Genomic DNA, 23,938 nt, shown 5'->3' with positions numbered 1-23,938 from the left:
ACCGGGCTAGCCGAGTGGGTAAAGTACCTGCCCGGCAACCCAAAAGTCGCGGGTTCGATTCCCGCCTCGGGCTTGGATCAAAGTACTGCAAAAACCTTGGGAGGTGCAATATGGCCACAGAAGCCGATGCGCCAACAACTACCAAATCAAAAAAAAAAACCTTAAACAGATACAACTGTATAACGCAGTGTGAACTTCAACAATATTTATATACATAAACTGTTTTGAAGACTAAATGTGCAGGGCATAATATGTTATGGGTTGAAATTAACTATATAATATCGGTGCAAATACACCATAGTTTACCCATAAATTTAACTATATAAGTAGTGTAACGGCATCATTTGATTTTTATCTCATATTGTGGCTATCTTCACAACGATATACCAGGTATTGCACTACTTTGAAGTAATAAGGCTTCTCTGGTAGAGGAGACTACTGCTATTTACTCTCAGTGGGCATCACCACTCAGACGGCACCATGTGAAATCTGGTATGGGATAAAGATCTTTGTTATCCTCATACTATCCCTATTAGACTTACGAAAGCAAAAAAGATGTAGGAGAGAAAGAGGAAGAAATGCCATCGAAGGAAGAAAGGGAAAGTTACTCCTTCAACTCACACCACTCAAACACTCAAATTACTCGAATGGGCAATGCTTCCCCAGTAGAGAAGATTGTTGTTACCTATTCTCAGAAATTCCGTGGCCATCAGACCCCCCCCCCATACAGCACTGTTTCGGAGTTTGTTGGCTCACTCAGTGGGGGGCAGGTACCCTTGTAATGCAAATATGCTATCACGGTTGCAAAGTTAATTCCACAATGTGAGAGATACCAAATGGTGTAGGTAATAATAATATTTTGAAGACTAAATGAGCAAGGTATAATATATGTTATGCGATGAAATTAACTATATAATATTGGTGTAAATACACCATAGTTTACCGAGAAGTTTAACTACATAAGTAGTGAAAAGGCAGTGTTTGATTTTATCTCATATTGTGGCTATTTTCACAACGATATACCAGATATTGCACTACTTCGAACAAATAATGCTTCTCTAGTAGAGGAGATTACTGCTATTTATTTTCATTGGGCAACATCACCCAGACGGCACCATTTGAAATATGGTATGGGATAAAAATCTCTGTTATCCTCATTTCTCATGATTTTCTGAACATCTTTCTTCTTTACGCCATAAAGTGATTTCAACCACCAAAAATTTTTTTTTTTCTAAAACAACTACATTATACTTTAGTATGTGCACACTTCAAAATGGTTACAGCATGCTAAATAATTTTATGGTTCTGAGGAGAAGCCTTCATCCCACGTGCCCATCATTAGCATTAGCAAAGGCACATGATGCAAGAAAGCAAGCTTATATAGCATCAGCCTAAAAAAAAAAAAAAAAAACCTTTATTTCACCCATCCACTCGCTCCAAATGTTTGTCACATTCTGCTTTGAATCTATTTAAGCTATCAACTTCTACAACGACAGATGGAAGTTTGTTCCACCAATCAACCACCTGCTAGCTAAAGGCAAACTTCCACACATCTGTCTACAACTGTCTTTCCTCAATTTGAATTTATGCTCTCTCAGGTGACTATTCTGAACAAGAGGAAGATTCCCATCAGCATTGAGCATGCTCAAAACCATTCAAGGCTTTATACACCTCAATCAGATCACCTCGCAGGTGCCTAGTCTCCAGGCATTGTAATCTGCAAAACTTAAGCCTGTCTTCATAAGAGCATCCCTTTGTTCCATTCACTATCCTTCTTGCCCTTCTCTGTACTCATTCCAACACTCTACATCCTTCTTAAAATTAGGCTTCCAGACCTGTATACAGTACCCAAGGTGTGGCCTGACCATTGCGTTATTCAAGGGGATAATCACCTCCTTATCGCTTCTAGAAATAGTCCTGTATATCATTGACAAGACACCATGGGCTACTCTTGCAGACCGTCTGCACTGCTCAGAAAACTTCATATCTACCTGCACAATTTCCCCCGAGTCCTTTTCATTTTCTACCACAGTTTTTGATACGTTACTCTAGGGTTACTGCTTCCTATATGTAGTACTTTCCATTTGTCAATGTTAAACTTCATTTGCCACCTCTCAGCCCATCTGGTAGACTTTTCTAGATCCTGTTGCAGCAGTGTACTGTCATTAGTGTCCTTAACAACCCTGCCAATTTTTCTATTGTCTGCAATCTTTGACATTAAGTTTGATATACCATCATCAATACCATTTATAAATACAGAAAACAACAATGGACCTTGAAGTGTAACGGTAACGTTATCAAATCCACGTGTTACAAATTGAACGAGAGGTCTTTTTTTTTAACCAAATTTAGTCGATTTATTAACCAATTGTTATATCAAATTATCTTCTATAAGTAGATTATAGACCTAGTCAGGATCCTTAGTTTATTCTAAATTGAGATATCGAGATTTGGAAGCTAATCAATACTTACGAGTCCGTAGAAGTACCGTTCGAGAATTCCCGCCATTTTTACACGATAGCATAAGCTTAGTGTAGTATAGTGCATAATATAATATTGTCAATTAATCAGTAAATCTATTAATCTTGATAAACTTTATTGTCAATTAAATTGTATTTTTAACTCTATATATATGTAACGACTTAATCGTAACAAATAATTAATACATAACTATAGTGGTACACGTGATACAGAAGTTGTATAAAGGGAACTCGTAGAAAACACTAGATACCGAAAAAAAAAATATAACATAACTGTTTTGGGATATAACTTAAGGATTTAATTTTTGTTTTGAAATTTTATTGAATTAAATCGGAATCATGACTCTGACCAGAGCAGCAAAGCAAAAGGCTCAAGCTAATGGGAGTGCTGTGGTTCAGGGTAGAACTGAGGGGGGCAGTTGCCCTCTGAATCACAGTCTTTTAAAATGCACTGTTTGTTGATGTTTGCGGAACAGTCGGGTACGGGACATGATACTGCCAAGGGGGAAGTCTTTGTGTGTGCACGATGTAAGGAGTGTAAGGAAATCAGGCGACAACTCAGCGTTGTTATGGGCCTTTATGAGAGCTTGAAGGACAAGGTGGATGCCCTCGAAGGAAATAAATTGAGGGGCCCATCAAGCTCTCAGCTGCCCACATCAATGCCAGAGCTTGCACTTGGTCATCAGGCAACACAGAGGCAGCCCCCTAGGCAGAATGCGCTGGTCCCACAGGAACTAGTAGTTGTTGGTGACTCTATTGTCAGGGAAACGGGGAACATGCTTTGCAAAAAGGATAGGTGGAATAGGACCAGGGTATGTCTGCCAGGGGCAAAGGTTGATGACGTTGTAGAGCGGATATCATCTTTTAAGGGCACAAAAGGTGATATAGTTGTACACGTTGGCACTAATGATATTAAGAGTAGGAGACCGGCGGAATTACTTAGCAAGTACAGGTCACTGTTGAAAAAAAGCCGTGAATTAGGGTTGAATTTGAAAGTGTCTGCAATTCTGCCCAGACACGATAGGAGGGAGTATATGATGAGAGCCTTGTCGATCAATTCGGCCCTGGAGGGATTGTGCAAGGCTCGAGGGGTAGAATTTTTTTCAGCCTGGACTGTACTTGTTAACAGGAGAGATTGCTTCTACAGGGATGGGATACACTTAAATAGAAAGGGTGCAAGAATTTTTGCTGATGCTGTCGAGGCAGTGTTAGGTGGGTCGGAAAACTGCTAGTTGGGGAGGGGATACAAGGACTAATAGATTAACAGTAGCCACTGGCAGAGGTGGAAGTGATTCTTGCACTGCTTCTATTGAAATGAGCAGAAGCCTGAAAAACAAGATGCAGGATATTTCAGAGACTGCTGGAAGTCATTGCGGTATAAGTAAACACATGGGTTGTGTTAGGGTAGCCAAGAATAGAAACAGGTGCATGTATACCTGCGTGTACACCAATGCTAGGAGTTTGGTAAATAAATTTGATGAATTTGAGGTATTGCTCAAAACATCAAAGGCAGATATTGTTGGGATATCAGAGATGTGGTGTCACACAGATATAAGGAATGCGGAACTGGAATTTGGGGAATACAATGTGTATAGAAAGGATAGACAGGACAGGAGAGGCGCCTCCGTAGCCAGGTGGGAAGGAGCAGCAGTGCGTAGCACACGCTTCTTGATTAGACCGGGGTTCAAGCCCGTCACCACCAAATACGGAGGATGCGGAAAGGCCAAGAGAATGACCACCGCATATTCCAGGAGCAATATGGCCTTAGTTGCTAATGATCCTAAAAAAAAAAAAAAAAACCAAAAAAAAAACCAGGACAGGAGGGGAGGAGGGGTTATGCTATTAGTTAAGAAACACATAAAGTCCAAGGAAGTGAAGCCAGTCGACATCGATGGACAGGGCAGTGTCGAGTCAGTTTGGTGTGACATAAGCATAGGGAAATCAAAATTGAGAGTAGGAGTGTGCTATAGGCCTAATGACTCTGATGAGTATAATAAGATATTGTACAGGGAAATAGAGTGGGCCAGTAAATCAGAGAGTCTTATAATGGGGGATTTTAATTTCCCAGATATTGACTGGAATTTGTGGGTTGGTCACTCGCACACTAGCAAGGCTTTTGTGGATTTATTGGATGATTGTTTTCTACATCAGCATGTTCGTGAGGCAACAAGAGGGAGCAATACTCTTGATCTGATTATCAGTAGTGATTCTTCATGCATGAAGAATCTGCAGATAAATGAACCACTAGGTGGCAGTGATCACAGTGTGTTGAAGTGGGATTTACTCAAGGAGGTAACTACCATCAGAGGTAAAGGGAAGGGTTTTTGTTTTCGTAAAGGCGACTATGATGGTCTGAGACAGTATTTAAATTCTATACAGTGGTACCAACTGATGATGTTACCAACAGCAAACTCAAAATGGGAAGCATTCAAGGAACTAATCTTGGAAGCTACCAGGCTTTACATACCAACTAAGAAATATTGTTCAAGGTTTTTGCCTAAATGGTTGTCAGATGAACTAATGAGACATGTGGCAGAGAAGAAAAATGCATGGGATACATACAAATTAATGGGTGACATGGAAGCCTATGATAGATATAAGTTGGTCTGTAACCAAGTCACAAAGGAGATTAGGCAGGCAAAGGCAGACTACGAAAAATCCTTGGCAAAGGATGCAAAGAAAAACAGAAAAGAGTTCTTTACCTATTTAAACTCAAGAAGGAAAGGGATGAATCAGATTGGTCCACTGGATATTGATGGTTCAACAGTTGAGGATCCTGCTCAGGTGGCTAACAATCTAAACGAGTATTTTGCATCTACATTCACGCATGAGGAGTTATTCAGGAAGGAGAATGATGTAGGTAAAGTAAACATTGGCAGTGAGCTGGATGATTTTGCAATAACTGAGAGGAAAGTGGAGGAGAGATTGTTGAGGATACACATAAAAAAGGCACCTGGGGTGGATGGGATATATCCAGTTATATTAAAGGAGGCAGCAAAGGAGGTAAGCAAACCCCTAGCCATAATTATGAGAGCTTCTTTGGACTCAGGGGAGGTACCCATAGACTGGAGATGTGCAAATGTAACCCCAATTCACAGAGGAGGATCAAAGGCTGACACAAGCAATTATAGACCTGTTAGTTTAACTTCTGTTCCAGGTAAATTAATGGAGGCACTGGTTAAAGAAGCACTGCAGGATCATCTAGACAAGAATTCAGTTATAGCTCAGACGCAGCATGGTTTTGTTAAGGGCAGGTCTTGCCTGACCAATTTGATTGGATACTATGATGTAGTCACAAAAGAACTGGATGCAGGGAATAACTTTGATATTATATATTTGGATCTTAGAAAGGCTTTTGATACTGTTGCACATGGAAGACTGCTGCAAAAATTGGAGCAGTGTGGCATTGGAGGCAAATTGCTGCTATGGATAAGGGGATGGTTGAGTGGCAGAAGACAGAGAGTGGTAATCAATGGACACTGCTCAACGTGGACTAATGTTATTAGTGGAGTTCCTCAGGGTTCAGTGTTGGGTCCGTTGTTGTTTTCGGTGTTTATGAATGATATTGATGATGGTATATCAAGTTTAATGTCCAAGTTTGCAGATGATACAAAGGGTGGCAGGGTTGTTAAGTACACCACTGACGCTATGCTGCTGCAACAGGATCTGGAAAGGTTGAACAGATGGGCTGAGAGGTGGGAAATGAAGTTTAACATTGACAAATGTAAAGTACTACATATGGGAAACAGTAACCCCAGAGCAACTTATCAACTCTGCAGTACTACACTGACAGTGGTGGAGAATGAAAAGGACCTGGGGGTAATTGTGCAGGCAGATATGAAGTTCTCTGAGCAGTGCAGACGAGCTGCAAGAGTAGCTCATGGTGTCTTGTCAATGATATACAGGAATTTTTCTAGCAGGGATAAGGAGGTGATTATTCCCTTGTATAAGGCAATGGTTAGGCCACATCTTGAGTACTGTATACAGGTTTGGAGGCCTCAGTTCAAGAAGGATGTAGAGCTGCTGGAACGGGTACAGAGAAGGGCAACAAGATTAGTGAATGGAACAAAGGGTTGCTCTTACGAAGAAAGGCTTAAGTTTTGCAAATTACAGAGTCTGGAGACTAGGCACCGGCGAGGTGATCTGATAGAGGTGTATAAGGCTTTGAATGGTTTGAGCATGCTCAATGCCAATGGGATTCTTCATCTTGCTCAGAATAATCAGCTCAGAGGGCATAAATTCAAATTGAGGAAGGACGGATGTCGGATAGATGTGCGGAAATTTGCCTTTGGCCAGCGGGTGGTTGGTTGGTGGAACCGACTTCCATCACTTGTTGTTGAAGTTGATAGCCTAAACAAATTTAAGGCTCAACTGGACAGGTATTTCGAGCGAACGGAGGGGTGAAATGGGAGTGGTGTGTTTTTTTTTTTTTTTTTTTTTTTGGCTGATGCTGAATAAGCTTGCTTTCTTGCATCATATGCCTCTACTAATGCTAATGCTAAGTTTCATAATAATAAAGAAATAAACTTTCAGATTCTAAATTGAATATTAATATTTATACAACAATATTAATTATGAAAAAAATATATATAATAAATTTTCAATTTAACATATTTAATATAATTCCAAAATGAATAATGATATCCACCTCGACCAGCTACCTTCTCTTCACTTGATTTTTATTGCAAATTGTTGTGCACAAATAAAATAGTCAACACTGTCACTACTTTCAATGCTCTTACGCTGCTAATCTGGCTGCACTAAAATTTCTTCCAGCGCTTGCAGTGATGGCGGGTTATGTCCATGAAAGAGTACAAATTTCAGTGAATTTTAGAGTCATTGTCAGTGTGCCTTATTGGCCAATTAAGTGTCAACAGACATAGTGCAAATTTTTTCAAAAAAAAAAAAAACTTGAAAAATTTAAATACATAAAAAATGTTAGAAATAGCCCAAAATGTTTGAAATAACAATTCATTTCAATAATTGTACCCGACCCAGGTATGTGCAGACCTCTAGTATATAGTATATGGTTAGTATAACTACCAACCATATACAGTAGGGCCCTGCTTTTCACCATTCTGCTTAAACGGCAGTTTTCAATTATATTCATGTTCATTATATTCAGTGCTTGTTCCGCTTTGTCAGCATGACACACTCAGCAGCCGAGTCCGAGAAGGGAGTTGGGTGCCATTTTATTGTTGGAGATTCTGTCTGTTTAGAGCATATGATAGTGTAAACATGTTATTAAGCTTTTATATGCATTTGCAAATGAAAAAAGGCTATGTTCCACTTTTCGGTGGTTTTCATTTTTTGGCAGAGGATTTTAGAACCTAACCTGCCATATGAGTGGCACCTACTGAGCTACGTAGTAGTATATGATTTGTAGTTATAGTATATAGTAGTATATAGTTAACTATGAATAGGAGTACACTGAGTGGACAGAAATCATAGGATACCAACCTAGTAATGGGTAGGCCCACCTTCCACCTGGATAAGGGCAGTCACACAGCGAGGCATTGAGTCCATGAAAGCATTCCACAGGTATTTCCATCCATTCTTGCTGCACCACTGTCCATAATTCTGTTGCATTCTTGGTGGAGGATCCAAAGCTTGAATGAACCGTTCCACACCATCCCAAAGATGCTCTAGAGGGTTCATGTCCGATGAATGGGCGGAATGCTCTTTGAACCATGTTCTAATCACCACGTCTCTGTAGGGATGTGCATTGTCCTGCTGGAAGAGTCCATTTCCCTGTGGGTGCACGATGACCATGAAGGGATGCAGATGGCCTGCATGTACCTGGACTGTTCAGAGATGCATCTAGATTCTAGATGTACCAGAGGTCCCAACATGTGCCAGTTGAACATACCCCAGACCATTCCCGACCTTCCATCTACCTTGTTGACGTGACAGGTGCATAGTTTTGTGTGGTTCCCCCAAATATGCACCCTTCCATTTGCTTGAAAAACAAAACGGACCCATCAGACCAAGGAGACCAGTCTCCAATCATCCGGGGACCTGTGCCGATGTTCTTTCGCCTAGTTGAGGCGTAGAGTCCTGTGTTGTGGTGTTAGCAATGCGACACTGGTGGGTCGGCAACTCCCATAACCTATTGCGGCTAATGATCACCTGATGGTCTTGGTGGAGATGTTTCTGGCATCTTCCTCATTGAAGTTGGTGGTGATTTGTGATACTGTCGCTCTCCAGTTGGCTGAAACAATGAGAGACAGACGTCAACGGCCACGTTCATCCACCACCTTTCTCTGCTCACAGCGCTGTCCACAATGAGATGTTATTCCGGAAATGGCATATTCCCAATACACTCTTGATACTGTCGAACAGGGATAGTGCAAGTTCCTTTATTTCTAATGAGGTGCAATGTTAAAGTTGTGACTGGAAATTTTCAGGAGGTGGAAGAGGGGGAGGGGTTGAAACTAAATAGGCTTATATTGTGATAATTATCACAATCACTGGTTGACTAAAAAAAAAAATTTTTTTTTTTTCACTACTTGTTAAAATTCAGGGTGATTCTTGTAGATTTAATGTTGCTGAATTCAAATATGGCAACCATATTGCTGTAACATCCACCAATTTTAAGGGAGAAGGGATTAAAGTGAAAAACAGTTTCTAGTAAAAAAGATTTCATATATTTTAAGAAAGTGATACATACAGTACTAAATATTGAACAATGGATCTATTAACCTTATTCTATTTAGACTAAGATGCATTTAGGGCTAGAGCCTCAAGCTGCGAGCAAATTTAGACTATGTATATATTAAGTGCAATAGCATCATTAATACACAGCCATTTCTGAATAAACAGAATATTTATAAGGCAGCATTGTTTTAAGTTATATCTCATTGTGAATACCTTCACAACGGGTTGCCATGATATTGCACTACTTCGAATAAGTAACACTTCACCTAAGGAGAAGACTAATGTTACTTATTCTCAGATAGGTACCACCACCCAGATGGCATGATTCAGGGCTATTTTGCCCTCTAAATACATCATACACCATCAGGCATCTCTCATATTTTGGAGTTATACTTCATAACTGTTTTGCCATCATTGCATCACTTGGGTACCTACCCACCCACTGAAGAAGGGCCAGATAGCCCTGAAATGGTGCAGTCTGGGTGGTGGTACCTATCTGAGAATAAGTAACATTAGTCTTCTCCTTAGGTGAAGCATTACTTATTCGAAGTAGTGCAATATCATGGCAACTCGTTTTGAAGGTATTCACAATATGAGATATAACTTAAAACGATGCCACCTTATAAATATTCTGTTTATTCAGAAATGGCTGTGTATTAATGATGCTATTGTGCTTAATATATACATAGCCTTATTCTATTTATAAAAATGTTTATTTGGTAAAAAAAACTCCACTTTGTTGTTTTTTGCCTTTTATAATCGTCTATTGGTCTCCCAAACGAAATTCCAACAATAGTCTGCCAACATATTTGGACTCCATTTTCCCTGGTATCTTCTTTCCATTTGTGAAATATCTTGGTGAAACCTTTCAACATGTTTATTGGGGACTGCTCCCAAGTTTTCAGGATAAAAGTCTTAATGGGAATGTAGGAAATTAAGCTTTAATGACATGTTGCATTCCAGCTCTCTGTATGGTGCCTCCATAGCCAGGTGGGCAGGAGCAGTAGTGCGTAGCACATGTTTCTTCTTGATTAGACCGGGGTTTGAGCCCGTGACTACCAAATATGGAGGATGCAGAAAGGTCAGGGAATGACCACCGCATATCCCTGGAGCAATATGGACTTAGTTGCTAATGCTCCTAAAAACCAAATAACAACAACAGCTCTCTGTATGCTAAAATTAGCTCATTCACAAATTCACCGTAATTTGGTGATTTACACATGAATGCAGACAGAATTACCATCTACCTGAATGCAGTGATGCAGCGTAACTATATACCCACCAAGCAGTTCATCAACTAGAGAGAAGGGTGACTGCGTTTCGTTGCCCAGGATAGAGTGACACATGCATTGGGCACCCCCTATCATCCCTCTTTCAAAGTTGGTTAACTCACGATGTTTATCCATACACTGACATCGAATTACCGTCTATGTGAATGCAGTGATGCAGTGTACATATATACCTGCCAAGCAGTGGGTTCGTCCACTAGTGAGAGGGGTGACATTGTTATTTGGTTTTTAGGAGCATTAGCAACTAAGGCCATATTGCTCCGGGGATATGCGGTGGTCATTCCCTGACCTTTCCGCATCCTCCATATTTGGTGGCCATGGGCTCGAACCCCAGTCTAATCAAGAAGTGAGTGCTATGCACTGCTGCTCCTGCCCATCTGGCTGCGGAGGTGCAGAGGGGTGACATATATAGTAGTATACAATTAGGAGTTATACTCCTAAAACTAGCAATGTATAGTATATAATTTTTACTGCTAACATTTAACTATTAACATTAAGTTTATAGTTAACTAAGAGTATAATGTTGGTAGTTATTACTACTAACATTATACTAATAACATTATACATTATAGTAATAACCACTAACATTATACTAATAACATTATACATTATAGTAATAACTACTAACATTATACTAATAACATTATACATTATAGTAATAACTACTAACATTAATTGGTTAATAATTAACCTCTAACTATTACAGATAATTTTAGTAGTAATAACTATTAACTAACAGTGAATAGGAGGAGGGTATGCTGTATTGTTAACAGTAGTTAGTAGTAATAGTAGTCATTAACTGTCATTACTACTAACAACTCTTCGAGCGTTGGACTTCTTATTCCAAAGGTTGATTAAAAAGTCAAAGAACTTCGTTGCCACTGTGACGTTGTTATCCACGAATTGGCCATCACCTTTATAATAAAGAGTAGTGTTATTGACATTCAACCTTCCATCAGTAAGTAATGGGCTCACGCCTGCTACTTACTAGGGCTTGCATAAAACCGAGAAATTTCAAAACCGAGTTTAACCGAAGTTTACTCTTAAAACCAGTTTTAAAACCGATTTTCTCAGACTTAGGGAAAATAATTAAAAGCTTATAACCCAGGTATTTATTTTATCTTGGGTAGATTGTACAAATCGTAATCAAATCTTTTAAACAAAATCTATCACCTCCTATAGTAAAAAAATAAAAAAATTAAAATGCTCCAAAAAAGTAACCAGCTTGAGATTATACAAAATTACAAATTGTATTCAAATCCTTTGAATAAAAACTATCTTCTCGTATAGTAAACAAAAAAAAAATAAGCCCTATAATAATAATAAAGTGAAAAAAAACAGCTTGGGGAAATTACTTTACTATTTATTGCTCAGATTTTTTCTGAAAATGATCCTTTAAAAAACACAGTATATTAAGCATTTTTCTTGATAGACTTGACCTTATTTTTGTGTTAAAGAGACCAGTGATCGAAAAAACTCTCTCAGATTGGACACTGGTTGGTTTAATGGTCAGCAGTGCTCTATAAACTTTCTCCAGCTTTTCACTTCTACTGCTGGTTGCCTCCGAAATTTTAAATTCTTTGCTGATTTCCAATTCACTCGGATATTTTGAAGGCTCTTCAGTTAATCTCTTTATTACACTATCATACTCTCGCATGAGTGTATCTCCAACATCGGAACTAGACGAGTCTTTGTTTTCTTCTAAAAGAACAGTTCGTTTATTTTCAGTTTCTTCATTCAACGCTAAGACTCCTTCGGAATGTTTTGCAAATAATCTCTGATAAATCTCTTCAGCATGCTTTTTCAAAACTTGCTTACTTGGAAAATCAGAAGTTCTTGAACCTGAATCTTCTTTCCTAAATTTTTGGGGTTGTGTAGATAGCTCAGCAAAGCCACAGTTTGGCAATTTCGTCTTGCATTGTAACACTGCAAAAGGCTTTGGTGAAACTTTAAAGCGAATGGATTTTCTGCTGTATCAAGCTCAGCAAGCAGAAATTCTATTGAAGACTCTGCTTTAAGTAAGTCTGTATCTTCTGAGGTTATAGCCTCCAGAATCATTTCAACTGGTCGCAAAGTTTCACATAACAATTCAAGTGTTTTCCAGTCAACGTCAGACACAGCTTCAGTTGACAGTACTGCACATAGAGCATTTGGAATGCAATTTTTCAATTTAAAAAATCTCTCAATAATATAGAATGTGCTATCCCATCTAGTCTTGCAATCTAATATAAGTTTATATTCTTTCCCATTAAATTTTGCTTTAACAAAATTTTGTAATACGTCATTTTTGGTAGGCGATTTTCGAAAAAAGCTTGCAAATTTTTCTGACTTTGTTAATAGTTTGTGCAATATTGACCATTGGACTGAAGAAATAAATTAGTTCATCGGTAAAGTCGGTTTGATAAAGCATGCCTTGCTGTCTTTCTTCAACTTCTTCATCATCACTACTTTCTTCATTATTTTCATTTTCTTCATTGTCTTTGGGAGACTCAGAGACTGTGACACCATAATTGGTTGCTTTTTCATAAAGTATATCTATAACTGACAGATGTATACAATGGACTATACATTGTTAATGATTAGGCGTAATTTGCTTGCCAAACTTAATCATCATTGCTGCTCCATCGGTGGTGCAGGCAACAATATCCTCATCCAAGTTCAAACCAAATTCCTTCAAGAGTCCATTCACAATTTGCTCAGTTCTTCTGCTATCAAGTGAACTATTAATCTCAATAAGACCTAACGACCAATGATTGTCTTTTGAATGCACATTTATATTCATATACCTTTTATTTTGTATAGACATATATTCGTCTAGAGTCAATGAATACCGGGCACCCAAAACCAATGAATTTTTGAAATGCTGAATGAGTTCTTCTTTCTTAGTTTTATAATAATTCAGAACCATATTTTTAATTCCATTCACTGAGGCTGGTGGTAATTTATCGTATTTATTTCTCTGAAGGTGAAGGCTTGATTGTATAAACTCACTCTTGTCAATTGAATTAAAAGAAAATCCATCTAAAGCAGCTAATTTTGAAATCTCTTCTTCCATAGATTTTTTAACGATAAAGTTTTCTAATGTTCTTACCATTTTTACGGGAGGTTCACTGTTATCTTGTTTAATGTCAATCTGATGCATTTTCTTTAAATGCAACATCAAAGATGATATAGATCCTCCAGACGACTTCATTATCTTCTGCCATTTCGAACATTGTGCTTCATCTTTGCTTTTTCGAGCAAAATAATTCCATACATTTGATTTCATCTTAGACATATTAAGAGTAATAAATATTAATTAGTAGGAATTTATATCACCGACAATTTTAAATAAAAATATTGAAGATAACAAAGGCACAATACTATGTGTCACTCCCACAAGCACTGAATGAAGAGCCTAAACGAGGCAAGTTTCAAAATTTTCACTAAAGAAATTTTTTATTTATTTACTTGCAATTTTTTCCCCCAATTAAATCTATTGTATTTTTGGTGAAGCTGCTTTTTGGAGACATTTGATCGCAAATTTAATAGGAATAAAGAAGCAAAAAACTTTCTACGATTGAAATTTGATGCAATATTCAGCGAATCTGTTTCTAGTGGGTGCATCAATAAAGCGCGTTCCATAACTTGCCTGGCGAACAAGATAGATGGAACGGAGAAATGTTGAGCATTTTCTTTTACGCTATCGCTCCGACTCACTCAGTCCTAAATGAGTACACCTGCATCGTGCCATGATACAGGTGGGAAGATAAAAGGCACCCCTCCTAGATTTGGGCCACTTGCCCATGAGGTTCGTACCTTAAAATAAAATAAAATAAAATAAAATACATGTTTAAAACATAAAGCAGTTGAACGATCCAGACAAACGAACAAACAAAAGAAGAACAAAAAACTGTATTCGAAGGCTAACTAAGAAAATATTCGAATCCGGTTTCAGGAGCTCGGTTTCGGTTTTAACAACTCAATATGAAAACTGATTTAACCGGTTTTATAAAACCGGTTTGCAAGCCCTATTACTTACTCTACCAAACAATGTTAGTGCTTGTATTAGTGTCATTTAGGAAGTGACGTAATTTGCTTCATTTCCGTTCACATTTTCATCAAAGATATTTTCACCTAAAACATTTTGTGCATACATGGCACACACATTCACTTTTTTTTATATTTGTATATTTGCCATATTTTCCTAAAACCCTGTGTAATGATCCTATTGTTTTTCACTTAAATCTTTTTTTTATCTATTAATCCTATGTATTAGTTCTTTAATTTTATTTGTAATTTTTTTTTTTTCTTTTAGATTCCATTCTTGAGTTTGAAGCTATTGTACTGTTATGTAGTAATTGGATTCACAACTCAGATTTAAAAAAAAAATCTTTTCAGTAATTAAGTGCTTAGAGTTATTTTCACTTTTTGGACTAAATTATATTATATTTTATTTTATTTTAGCACATTGGTTAGAGGATAATGTAACAACAGAACGATATGTTTTATGTGGAAACTCCTCAGGTGCCAGGTCAGTTGAAAACTACATTTAGGAACCATAAAGTCTGGTGATTTATATTACTATTGTTTATTTATTTATTTATTTATTTTTATTTTTTTCTGAGAAGCTGGTATTTTTCATGTTATACAAAAGAAAAAAGAACTCAATTATTTTGTTGTTTGTTATAAAGAGTGGTTCTTATAAAAAGTGTTCTAATGACCAAAATTTTCAATATGTATAATTATTCATGATGCACGTTTTTTAAAAATAAAATCGAGCATTAGCATTAGTAGAGGCATTTGATGCAAGAAAGCAAGCTTATGCAGCATCAGCCAAAAAAAAAAAAAAAACTACTTCCACTTCACCCCTCTGTTCGTTCAAAATACCTGTCCAGCTGAGTCTTAAACTTATTTAGGCTATCAACTTCCACGACAAGGGATGGAAGTCTGTTCCACCAACCAACCACCCGCTGGCTAAAGGCAAATTTCCGCATGTCTATCCTACATCTGTCTTTCCTCAATTTGAATTTATGCCCTCTCAGGTGATTATTCTGAGTGAGAGGAAGAATCCCATCAGCATTGAGCATGCTCAAACCATTCAAGGCTTTATACACCTCTATCAGATCACCTCACTGGTGCCTGGGAGTGGTTGTGCAGGCAGATATGAAGCTCTCTGAGCAGTGCAGCAGTCCAGACACTGTAATTTGCAAAACTTAAGCCTTTCTTCGTAAGAGCACCCCTTTGTTCCATTCACTAATCTTGTTGCCCTTCTCTGTACTCGTTCCAGCAGCTCTACATCCTTCTTGAAATGAAGCCTCCAGACCTGTATACAGTACTCTAGGTGTGGCCTGACCATTGCCTTATACAAGGGAATAATCACCTCCTTATCCCTGCTAGAAAAATTCCTATATATCATTGACAATACACCATGAGCTACTCTTGCAGCCTGTCTGCACTGCTCAGAGAGCTTCATATCTGCCTGCACAACCACCCCCAGGTCCCTTTCATTCTCTACCACTGTCAGTGTAGTACCACAGAGTTGATACGTTGCTCTGGGGTTGCTGTTTCCCATGTGTAGTACTTTACATTTGTCAATGTTGTCAAATTGTTGTCAATGTTTCATTTGTTAAATTTGTCAACATGCTAAATATGTAATGCAATGTATATGTTACTTAATGGGTTTTATATGAGTTCACAATGACTAAAAGATCATCATCATCATAAGCCATTTTCAATCCACTACAGGATGAGGGCCTCTCTAGCAACTTTCCAGTTCCTTCCTGTGTAGTTTTCAGCTTCTCTTCCATTCTTTTGCTGAGTGTCCAAGTTTCACTTCCATAAGTCATGGTTTGGAGTATACATTGTTTCATTATTTTACATTTCAGACAAATTGAGATATTACTCCTCAGTATGTGACTATATTTCCTGAATGCTATCCATCCGAAATTTATTCTTCTCTTGACTTCCAGCCGTTTATCATTATTACAGTTAATATCCTGTCCAAGATAAGTATGTGAATCCACCTTTTCAATTTCTGCTCCTTCAATAATTATATCCCTTCCTGTGGCACACTTGTTCATCATTACTTTTGTTTTAACCATATTCATCTTTAGTCTGAAATCCCTACTAACTCTGCATAACTGATTAAGATGTTCCTCTAATTCTTCAGGATCATGGCTTATGATCACAATGTTATCTGCAAATTGTATATGGTTTAGATGCCCTCCATTCACATTGACTCCATTCTGCAACCAGTCCAATCTTCTGTAAGCTTCTTCAAGGACAGTAGAAAACAACTTCGGAGATATTGTGTTTCCTTGTCAAACTCCTTTCTTAATTTTAAATTGCTACTGTCTTTGTCTAGTCTAATAAAAGAGATAGCATTCTCATATATTTTCTTCAAAATCATAATGTAAGGGATGTCAGTGCCTTATCTTTCTAGTGCCTGGAACAGTGCCTTGTACTGGATGGAGTCAAATACTTTTTCAAAATCCGCAAATGCCAGGCATAATGGCATTTTATTTTCATTTGCTTTCTCTATTAGCTGTGATATTATGTGAAGGTTATCCATAGTTGAGAATCCTGTCCTAAAGCCAGCTTGCTCTTTCCGTTGATTCTCATCAAGAATTCTTTCTAATCTGTTAGTAATGACCCTTGTGAACAACTTGTAGATGTGGGGCATGTTTCTTATGCTGCAAAATTATGATTGCATTATTCCACTCCTTAGCGGTCGCACCTTTCCTAATATATTTTGTGAAGAGTCTTGCTAGTTTCTGTGTCATGTCTCTTCTTCCCAATTTTAACAACTCTACAGTAACTTCATCTTCACCCAGGGCTTTTTGATTCTTCATTTTCTTCAATGCATGCTCTACTTCATCAGGAAGGATATTGGATATGTTGTATGTATGTGTTGCTAATTTGTGATCCATCTTCCCCACTGCTGGCATCATTCCCTTGCTCCTTATAAAATACTTTATAGTAGTCTTCTGCTATTTGAATTATGCCTTCTCTTTTATTTGTAAGTACACACTCACTATTCTTCAGATTCAGTATCATTTGTCTTTCTGTATTGCTACCCATCTTGGTCCTGAAAGGTCTGCAGAGGCTCAAACTTGTTCCTAAGTTCCAGTACATACTGCTTTTTCTCATCTTTTATTATCTCAAAGACCTTCATATTATTTACTCAACTCAGTTTTATTCCTTTTCTTTTCTTACATCTATTAAATGGATCGTAAAACCACTCTGTGATCACTTTCAACATTTACCTTGTTCAGGACAGTAGCATCATTCACAATATATCTTCTGTTGGTGAGGATGAAGTCAATTTCATTAGTTGTTAATCCATTTGGGCTCTTCCATGTCCACTTTCTGTTCACCCTTTTCTTGAAAAAAGTGTTCATTATCAACATTCCTCGAGATTCTGCAAATTCCAGCATTTTCAAGATATTTCTTAACTAGAATTGAGATAGTTTACTCAGAGATTGGTCTGTCATGGAGTGCAGAGTTTAAAACGTAGGAACAGCAATGTCAGTACTGCCTTTTTTGTGCCTCTTTGCATTTGATGCATGCACATCATCCTATCTATGAGACAAGTTTGGATCTGAAGACCCATAGGCAGACAGTTTTGTGTTATCCATTTCATTCCTTTCAGCCTTAGGATGAGAGCAGTTTCCTTCTCCTGCCATACCAAACCTGGTATATTGGGGGAGTGTAGGCCCTGATACCTGAGAGAAGAAGCAGTGCCACCAAGCTGCTTGGGGGGGTGAGTGACCAAGTGGCTTCAACAGGTTAGTGGATTAGTATGATTAATGTTAATGTGCAATAAACAGAAAGTTGCCTTTTATAGATGTACTATGGGTATTCAGGAAAACTTCTAAACAGTATAATTCTCAGTACAACAGGAAGCACTATATATCAATCAGAAATGAACTTCTTGATCACTCAAATTTCTTGGCTCTCCAGGCCATTCACAATTTGCCTATAGCTAAGTTTTCTATAGTGCTGATGCACATGCAATAACTACCATACCAAGCTAGTAAATAAATAAATTGTAAAAACTGCAAAGACATGCCTTATGAAAGTGTTGGCACCTTAGCATGAAACTACTGGACTGCTTGTGAACAATGGCTCCTGATAATATCAGTTGTTGTGAAGTTGTGGCCACAGAGTTATCAACAAGACCCTTTCCTGCTGCATACTAGATCTTTGTGAAAATGTAAAATGAATAATTTTTTACATATGAAAATAACTTGTATGACGGAGAGGTATTGTTGCTGGAGTCTCGACACTCAAGTTAAAAAAAAAATCACCTGTCTTTACCATTAAACCATCAGCAGATGTGCTGGGGTGTTTTTACTTCCACGAAATAGTTCACAAATAAATAAATAAGCAGATAGCTAACTGATCTGCTGCAACCTGATGTAGCTTTCAAGAGCATTTTGATACTGAGTCAGTAACACTAACTACTATTTCTAATTTTTTTTAGAAGTTTTTAAAATCTATTAAAAACTTCTAAAAAAAAAACAGAAGAAAGAAAGAATGAAAGAGAAAGAAACAATGCCTTAGAAGTCAAATTTATCCCCAAACCATCCACTCATGTCAGTTTTTGTAATTATTTTCTCTCTCTCTCTCTCTCTCTCTCTCTCTCTCTCTCTCTCTCTCTCTGGATGTTATATATGTATGTGAGGCATTCATTATGCAAATTAGCAGTTCCTTGTTAGCTATTTATATATTATAAGGATTAGTTGAGGCATATGATGCAAGAAAGCAAATATATGATGCAAGCAAGCAGCATTAGCCAAAAAAAAAAAAAAAAAAAATCTTCCCATTTCACCCATTCACTTCACTCCAAATGTTTGGCCATTTCTGCCTTAAATTTATTTAAGCTATCAACCTCCACAACAACAGATGGATGTCTGTTCCAGCAATCAACTATCTGCTGGCTAAAGACAAATTTCTGCACATCTATTCTGTACTGTCTTTCCTCAATTTGAATTTATGCCTACTCAGGTTTGTAATCTGAGCAAAAGGAAGAATCCCATCAGAATTGAGCTTGCTCAACCCATTAAGGCCTTATACACCTCAATCAGATTGCCTCACAGGTGCCTAGTCTCCAGACGCTGCAATTTGCAGAACTTAAGCCTTTCTTCATAAGACTACCCTTTTTTTCCCCTCACCAATCTTGATGCCCTTCTCTGTACTGTCTCAAGAAACTCTGCATCCTTCCTAAAATGAAGCCCCCAGACCTGTATGCAGTACTCAAGGCATGGCCTTATCATTGCCTTATACAAAGGAATAATTACCTCCTTTTCCCTATTAGCAAACACCCCTCCATTCATTCCAAATGCCTGTCCAGCTGAGCCCTAAATTTATTTAGGCTATCAGCTTCCACAACAAAAGATGGAAGTCTGTTACCACCAATCAACTACCGGCTGGCTAAAGGCAAATTTCCGCACATCTATTCTACAACCGTCTTTCCTCATTTTGAATCTGTGCCTTCTCAGGTTCTTAATTTGAGCAAAAGGAAGAATCCCATCAGCATGTAGCTTGCTCAACCCATTCAAGGCTTTATACACCTCAATCAGATCACCTCACAGGTGCCTACTCTCCAGGCACTGCAATTTTCAGAACTTAAGCCTTTCTTGGGAAGAGCACCCCTTTGTTCCTCTCACCAATCTTGTTGCCCTTCTTTGTACTTGTTCTAGCAACTCTACATCCTTCCTAAAATGAAGCCTCCAGACTTGTACATAGTGGCATAATGTTTTGTGGCCCCGGGTGCCAAGCGTATTTCGAGGCCAAGCGATATTCTGGTGATATATAGAGCGCTCTTCTAAAGTGATTGAAGTTATTTCCTTTTAAGTTCCTACGTTTCTACCAAAAGCCTTTCTTTTATAACTAGTTCTATACTTGAAAACCACAAGTTAGAACACAGAAAGGAAACTCACCTTTCTTTTTCCTATATTTCTTGTTCTATTAACCAACTAACACTTCAACCGCTTGGCCTCCGAGCGGCACTGCTCCTGCCTCCCCGTGGCGGGGCCGGTAATCTGGGGGAAAAGTTATCCCCCAGGGCTAAAAGGAGCAACGATGGATAAAAATGAATATCCACCTCTAGAGCCTTCAAACTCAAGGCTAGACAAACCTAATGATGAAGACGTGAACCAAGCAAAAAGGCTCCGAAGAGAAGTTCAGTGCAATGAAATGCCAAACTTTCTGGTCATACACTCTCTCTCCAACCAACCTGTAGGCAAATTATCACCATTCGTCATCCAAAGATTTCTGGAATCGATTGCTGGAACACCAAAAATGGTTAAACGACTGCAATCTGGAGACCTATTAATTGAAACAGCCAACTCCAAACATTCCGAGTGGCTGCTCAAAACAACTACATTCGGTGGCCTGCCAGTATCTATTACTCCACACAACACCTTAAATTCCTCGAAAGGCGTTATAACCGAATGGGACCTACTTACAATATCAGAAGAGGAATTAGTTCAAGAACTGAGTAATCAAAAAGTAACCAACGCCAAACGCATAATGACCAAAAAAGATGGAAATCTCGTCCCAACTAGGTCAATCATTTTAACCTTCAGTACCCCAGATTTGCCATCCTCAGTAAAAGCTGGCTATTTAAACTGCCGAATTCGGGCTTATATTCCTAACCCGATTCGTTGTTTTAAATGCCAAAAATATGGACATTCCCAACAAGCATGCAGAGGAGAAGCTATTTGTCCTATTTGTGGTTCCAAGGAACATACACAAGCAGACTGTTCAGCATCAAGTCCCATTTGCCCTAACTGCAAAGAAAGTCACCCAGCATTTTCAAAATCCTGTGAAATGTGGAAAACAGGGAAGAAAATTCAAAAGTATAAAATTGAACACAAAGTCACATACCCTGAGGCACGCAGACAGGTTATGTTGACCATGCCCAGTCGTTCATATGCGTCTCACACTCGAAGCTTTATTTCAACAGCAGTACAAACAGATGTATCAATACCCCCCAGCACATCTATGGCTAATTGGGTTAAAAATACACTATCTAATTCAGGAAAAGACACACATCAAACTAAAACCAGTGAATCGACCAACACTCCAATCAGCATCCCAACTGATACTCGGACAGTCTCGCATGATAAAGAAAAATTAAAAACTACCAAAGACAACAAGAAACCTGAATCATCCACCAATAGTATGGAAGTAGATGTACACTCAGATCTTGAGGAACCCATACTAGAACTTCATGCAAATGACACTATGGATACTGGGCGCCCCAGCTTCCCAAAAAAAGACCGGAAAAAGTGCTCAAACAAAAAACAGTCTGATGAATCATCCTCAACTAAACCTAAATGAACCACAGTATCTTACAATGGAATTGCAGAGGTTTTCGTTGCAACACCGACGATATTCAATACTTAATTAACCGATATTCTCCAGCTGCCTTCTGTCTACAGGAAACTTACCTGACCTCACAAATTTCTCCTTCGATAAAGAACTATTGCCTTTATCGAAGAGATCGAAATACCGCTAATGCTGCCCATGGTGGGGTAGCAATCCTAGTAAACTCGAAGATCCCAACTAGACATATCCCAATCCAAACTGAAATAGAAGCTGTTGCTGTTCGCATAACTCTCCATAGTGCAATAACACTTATCTCAATCTACCTACCACCAAACCGTTCTTACTCTTTAAGAGATCTTGAAGATCTGTTTATACAGATACCTCCACCTCTCTGTATATTAGGGGACTTTAACGGGCACCACCCATTATGGGGTTCTCCCAAATTGGATAGACGTGGCCGACTAATTGAAAGCTTTTTAGAGGCACTAAATTTCAGTATACTCAATACTGGTGCACCGACACACGTACAGCTCCCAGCAGGACACACATCAGCAATAGACCTCACAATTTGTTCACCAGTACTAGTCCCAACCATAGAGTGGAATGTAATAAATGATCCCATGGGCAGTGACCACTTTCCAATAGTATGCAACTTTCTGATAGCAAAGACTCCTTCAATTCAACCGTGCAGAAAGTGGAAATTTGTCCGAGCAGACTGGGCAAAATTTCAATCGTCAATTGACCTTGATGAGGAAAAAATCCGCCTCCAACATATTGATGATGCCACAGATTACATCACGTCGCATCTTCTAAATGTGGCTAAAAATACAATACCACTATCAAATCCCCCGGGCCGAAAGCATCATAATTACTGGTGGAATGACAAATGCACCACAGCAAAGAGAGCAAAAAATAAAGCTTGGAATTTGTTCCGGCAATGTCCGAGCACAGTCAATCTTATTAACTATAAGAAGTTAAGGGCAAAAGCACGCTTCATACAAAAGCAAGCAAAGAAAGAATCCTGGATCCGTTTTGCCTCTAGTTTTCACAGAAATACTGATTCCAAAATAATATGGAAAAAAATTAGACAGCTGTCTGGTAAGTTTCCTACCATACCTTCTCCAATCCTCTCTTGGAATGGGAAAGATCTCTCTAATCCAGTAGATATAGCTAATGCTTTGGGAAATACTTTTGCCGAAATTTCAGCAGCAACAGCCTATCCTACCTCATTCCAAAGAATTAAAAACACTGAAGAAAAGCATGCTATTCATTTTCAAACTGCCCGTCTTCTCCCATATAACAAACCTCTGCAATATTCTGAACTTTTACATGTCATTAAAACTGCCCGCAATGGTGCTGCCGGGCCAGATGGGATTTATTATGTCATGCTACAACATCTTGATGACAAAGCTTTGCGCTGCCTCCTGGTCCTTTACAATCGCATATTTTTAGAAAATGTTTTTCCAGCTTCTTGGCATCACTGTACAGTTTTGGCATTCCTGAAACCTGGAAAAGATCCATCCAACCCGAATAGCTATAGACCCATATCTCTCTCAAGCTGCCTCAGCAAAATTCTTGAGAAAATTATCCACCGAAGACTCGTCTGGATCATAGAGTCGGAACAGCTAATGAGCCATAGTCAATATGGCTTTCGTCAAAACAGGTCATGCCTAGACCTTATGGTCAAGGCTGAATTTGCCATCCGTAATGCTTTTGTCAAACATGAACATCTAGTAATGGTTTCAATAGACATAGAGAAGGCTTTTGATACCACTTGGCGGTATGGTATACTTAGTGATCTTTACCTTCTAGGACTACGAGGCAACCTTCCTATATTTATTGAGAACTTCTTACATACTAGATCATTTCAAATTCGATACCAACATGCCCTTTCCACAACTTTCATCCAGGAGGAAGGTGTTCCACAGGGATCAGTACTGAGTGCCACTCTTTTTGCTCTGAGAATAGATTCTATCACTAAGCAGCTTCCAAATACAGTTGAGACTTACCTTTATGCAGATGACCTTTCCATCTCCTGTCATTCTCAAAATATGAGGTCTGTTGAAAGACAGCTTCAGATATCACTTAATAAAATTCAACAATGGGCAAGCCTCAACGGCTATCGGCTCTCGCAGCAAAAAACAGTTGCCATCCACTTCTGTAGACAACGCAAACTCCATCCAGATCCTGAAC

At 38.5% G+C, this 23,938-nt stretch overlaps 1 protein-coding gene across 1 annotated transcript in view; it reads left to right on the top strand.

The window, feature by feature from the left end:
* Positions 1-23,938, top strand: part of LOC150083272 (sodium channel protein para-like) — a 1,345,866-nt gene that overhangs the window by 286,108 nt on the left and 1,035,820 nt on the right. Inside the window, exon 7 of the mRNA XM_090377950.1 lies at positions 14,873-14,939. Within this exon, the coding sequence (XP_090234076.1) occupies positions 14,873-14,939 (67 nt within the window). The remainder of the gene's footprint in view (positions 1-14,872; positions 14,940-23,938) is intronic.

Source organism: Mastigoproctus giganteus, chromosome 7, assembly GCF_048544385.1.
Source record: "Mastigoproctus giganteus isolate SK-2022 chromosome 7, ASM4854438v1, whole genome shotgun sequence".
Classification (NCBI taxonomy): domain Eukaryota; kingdom Metazoa; phylum Arthropoda; class Arachnida; order Uropygi; family Thelyphonidae; genus Mastigoproctus; species Mastigoproctus giganteus.
The sequence above is the reverse complement of the archived record's forward strand: the minus strand, read 5'-3'. Positions and strand labels throughout refer to the sequence as shown.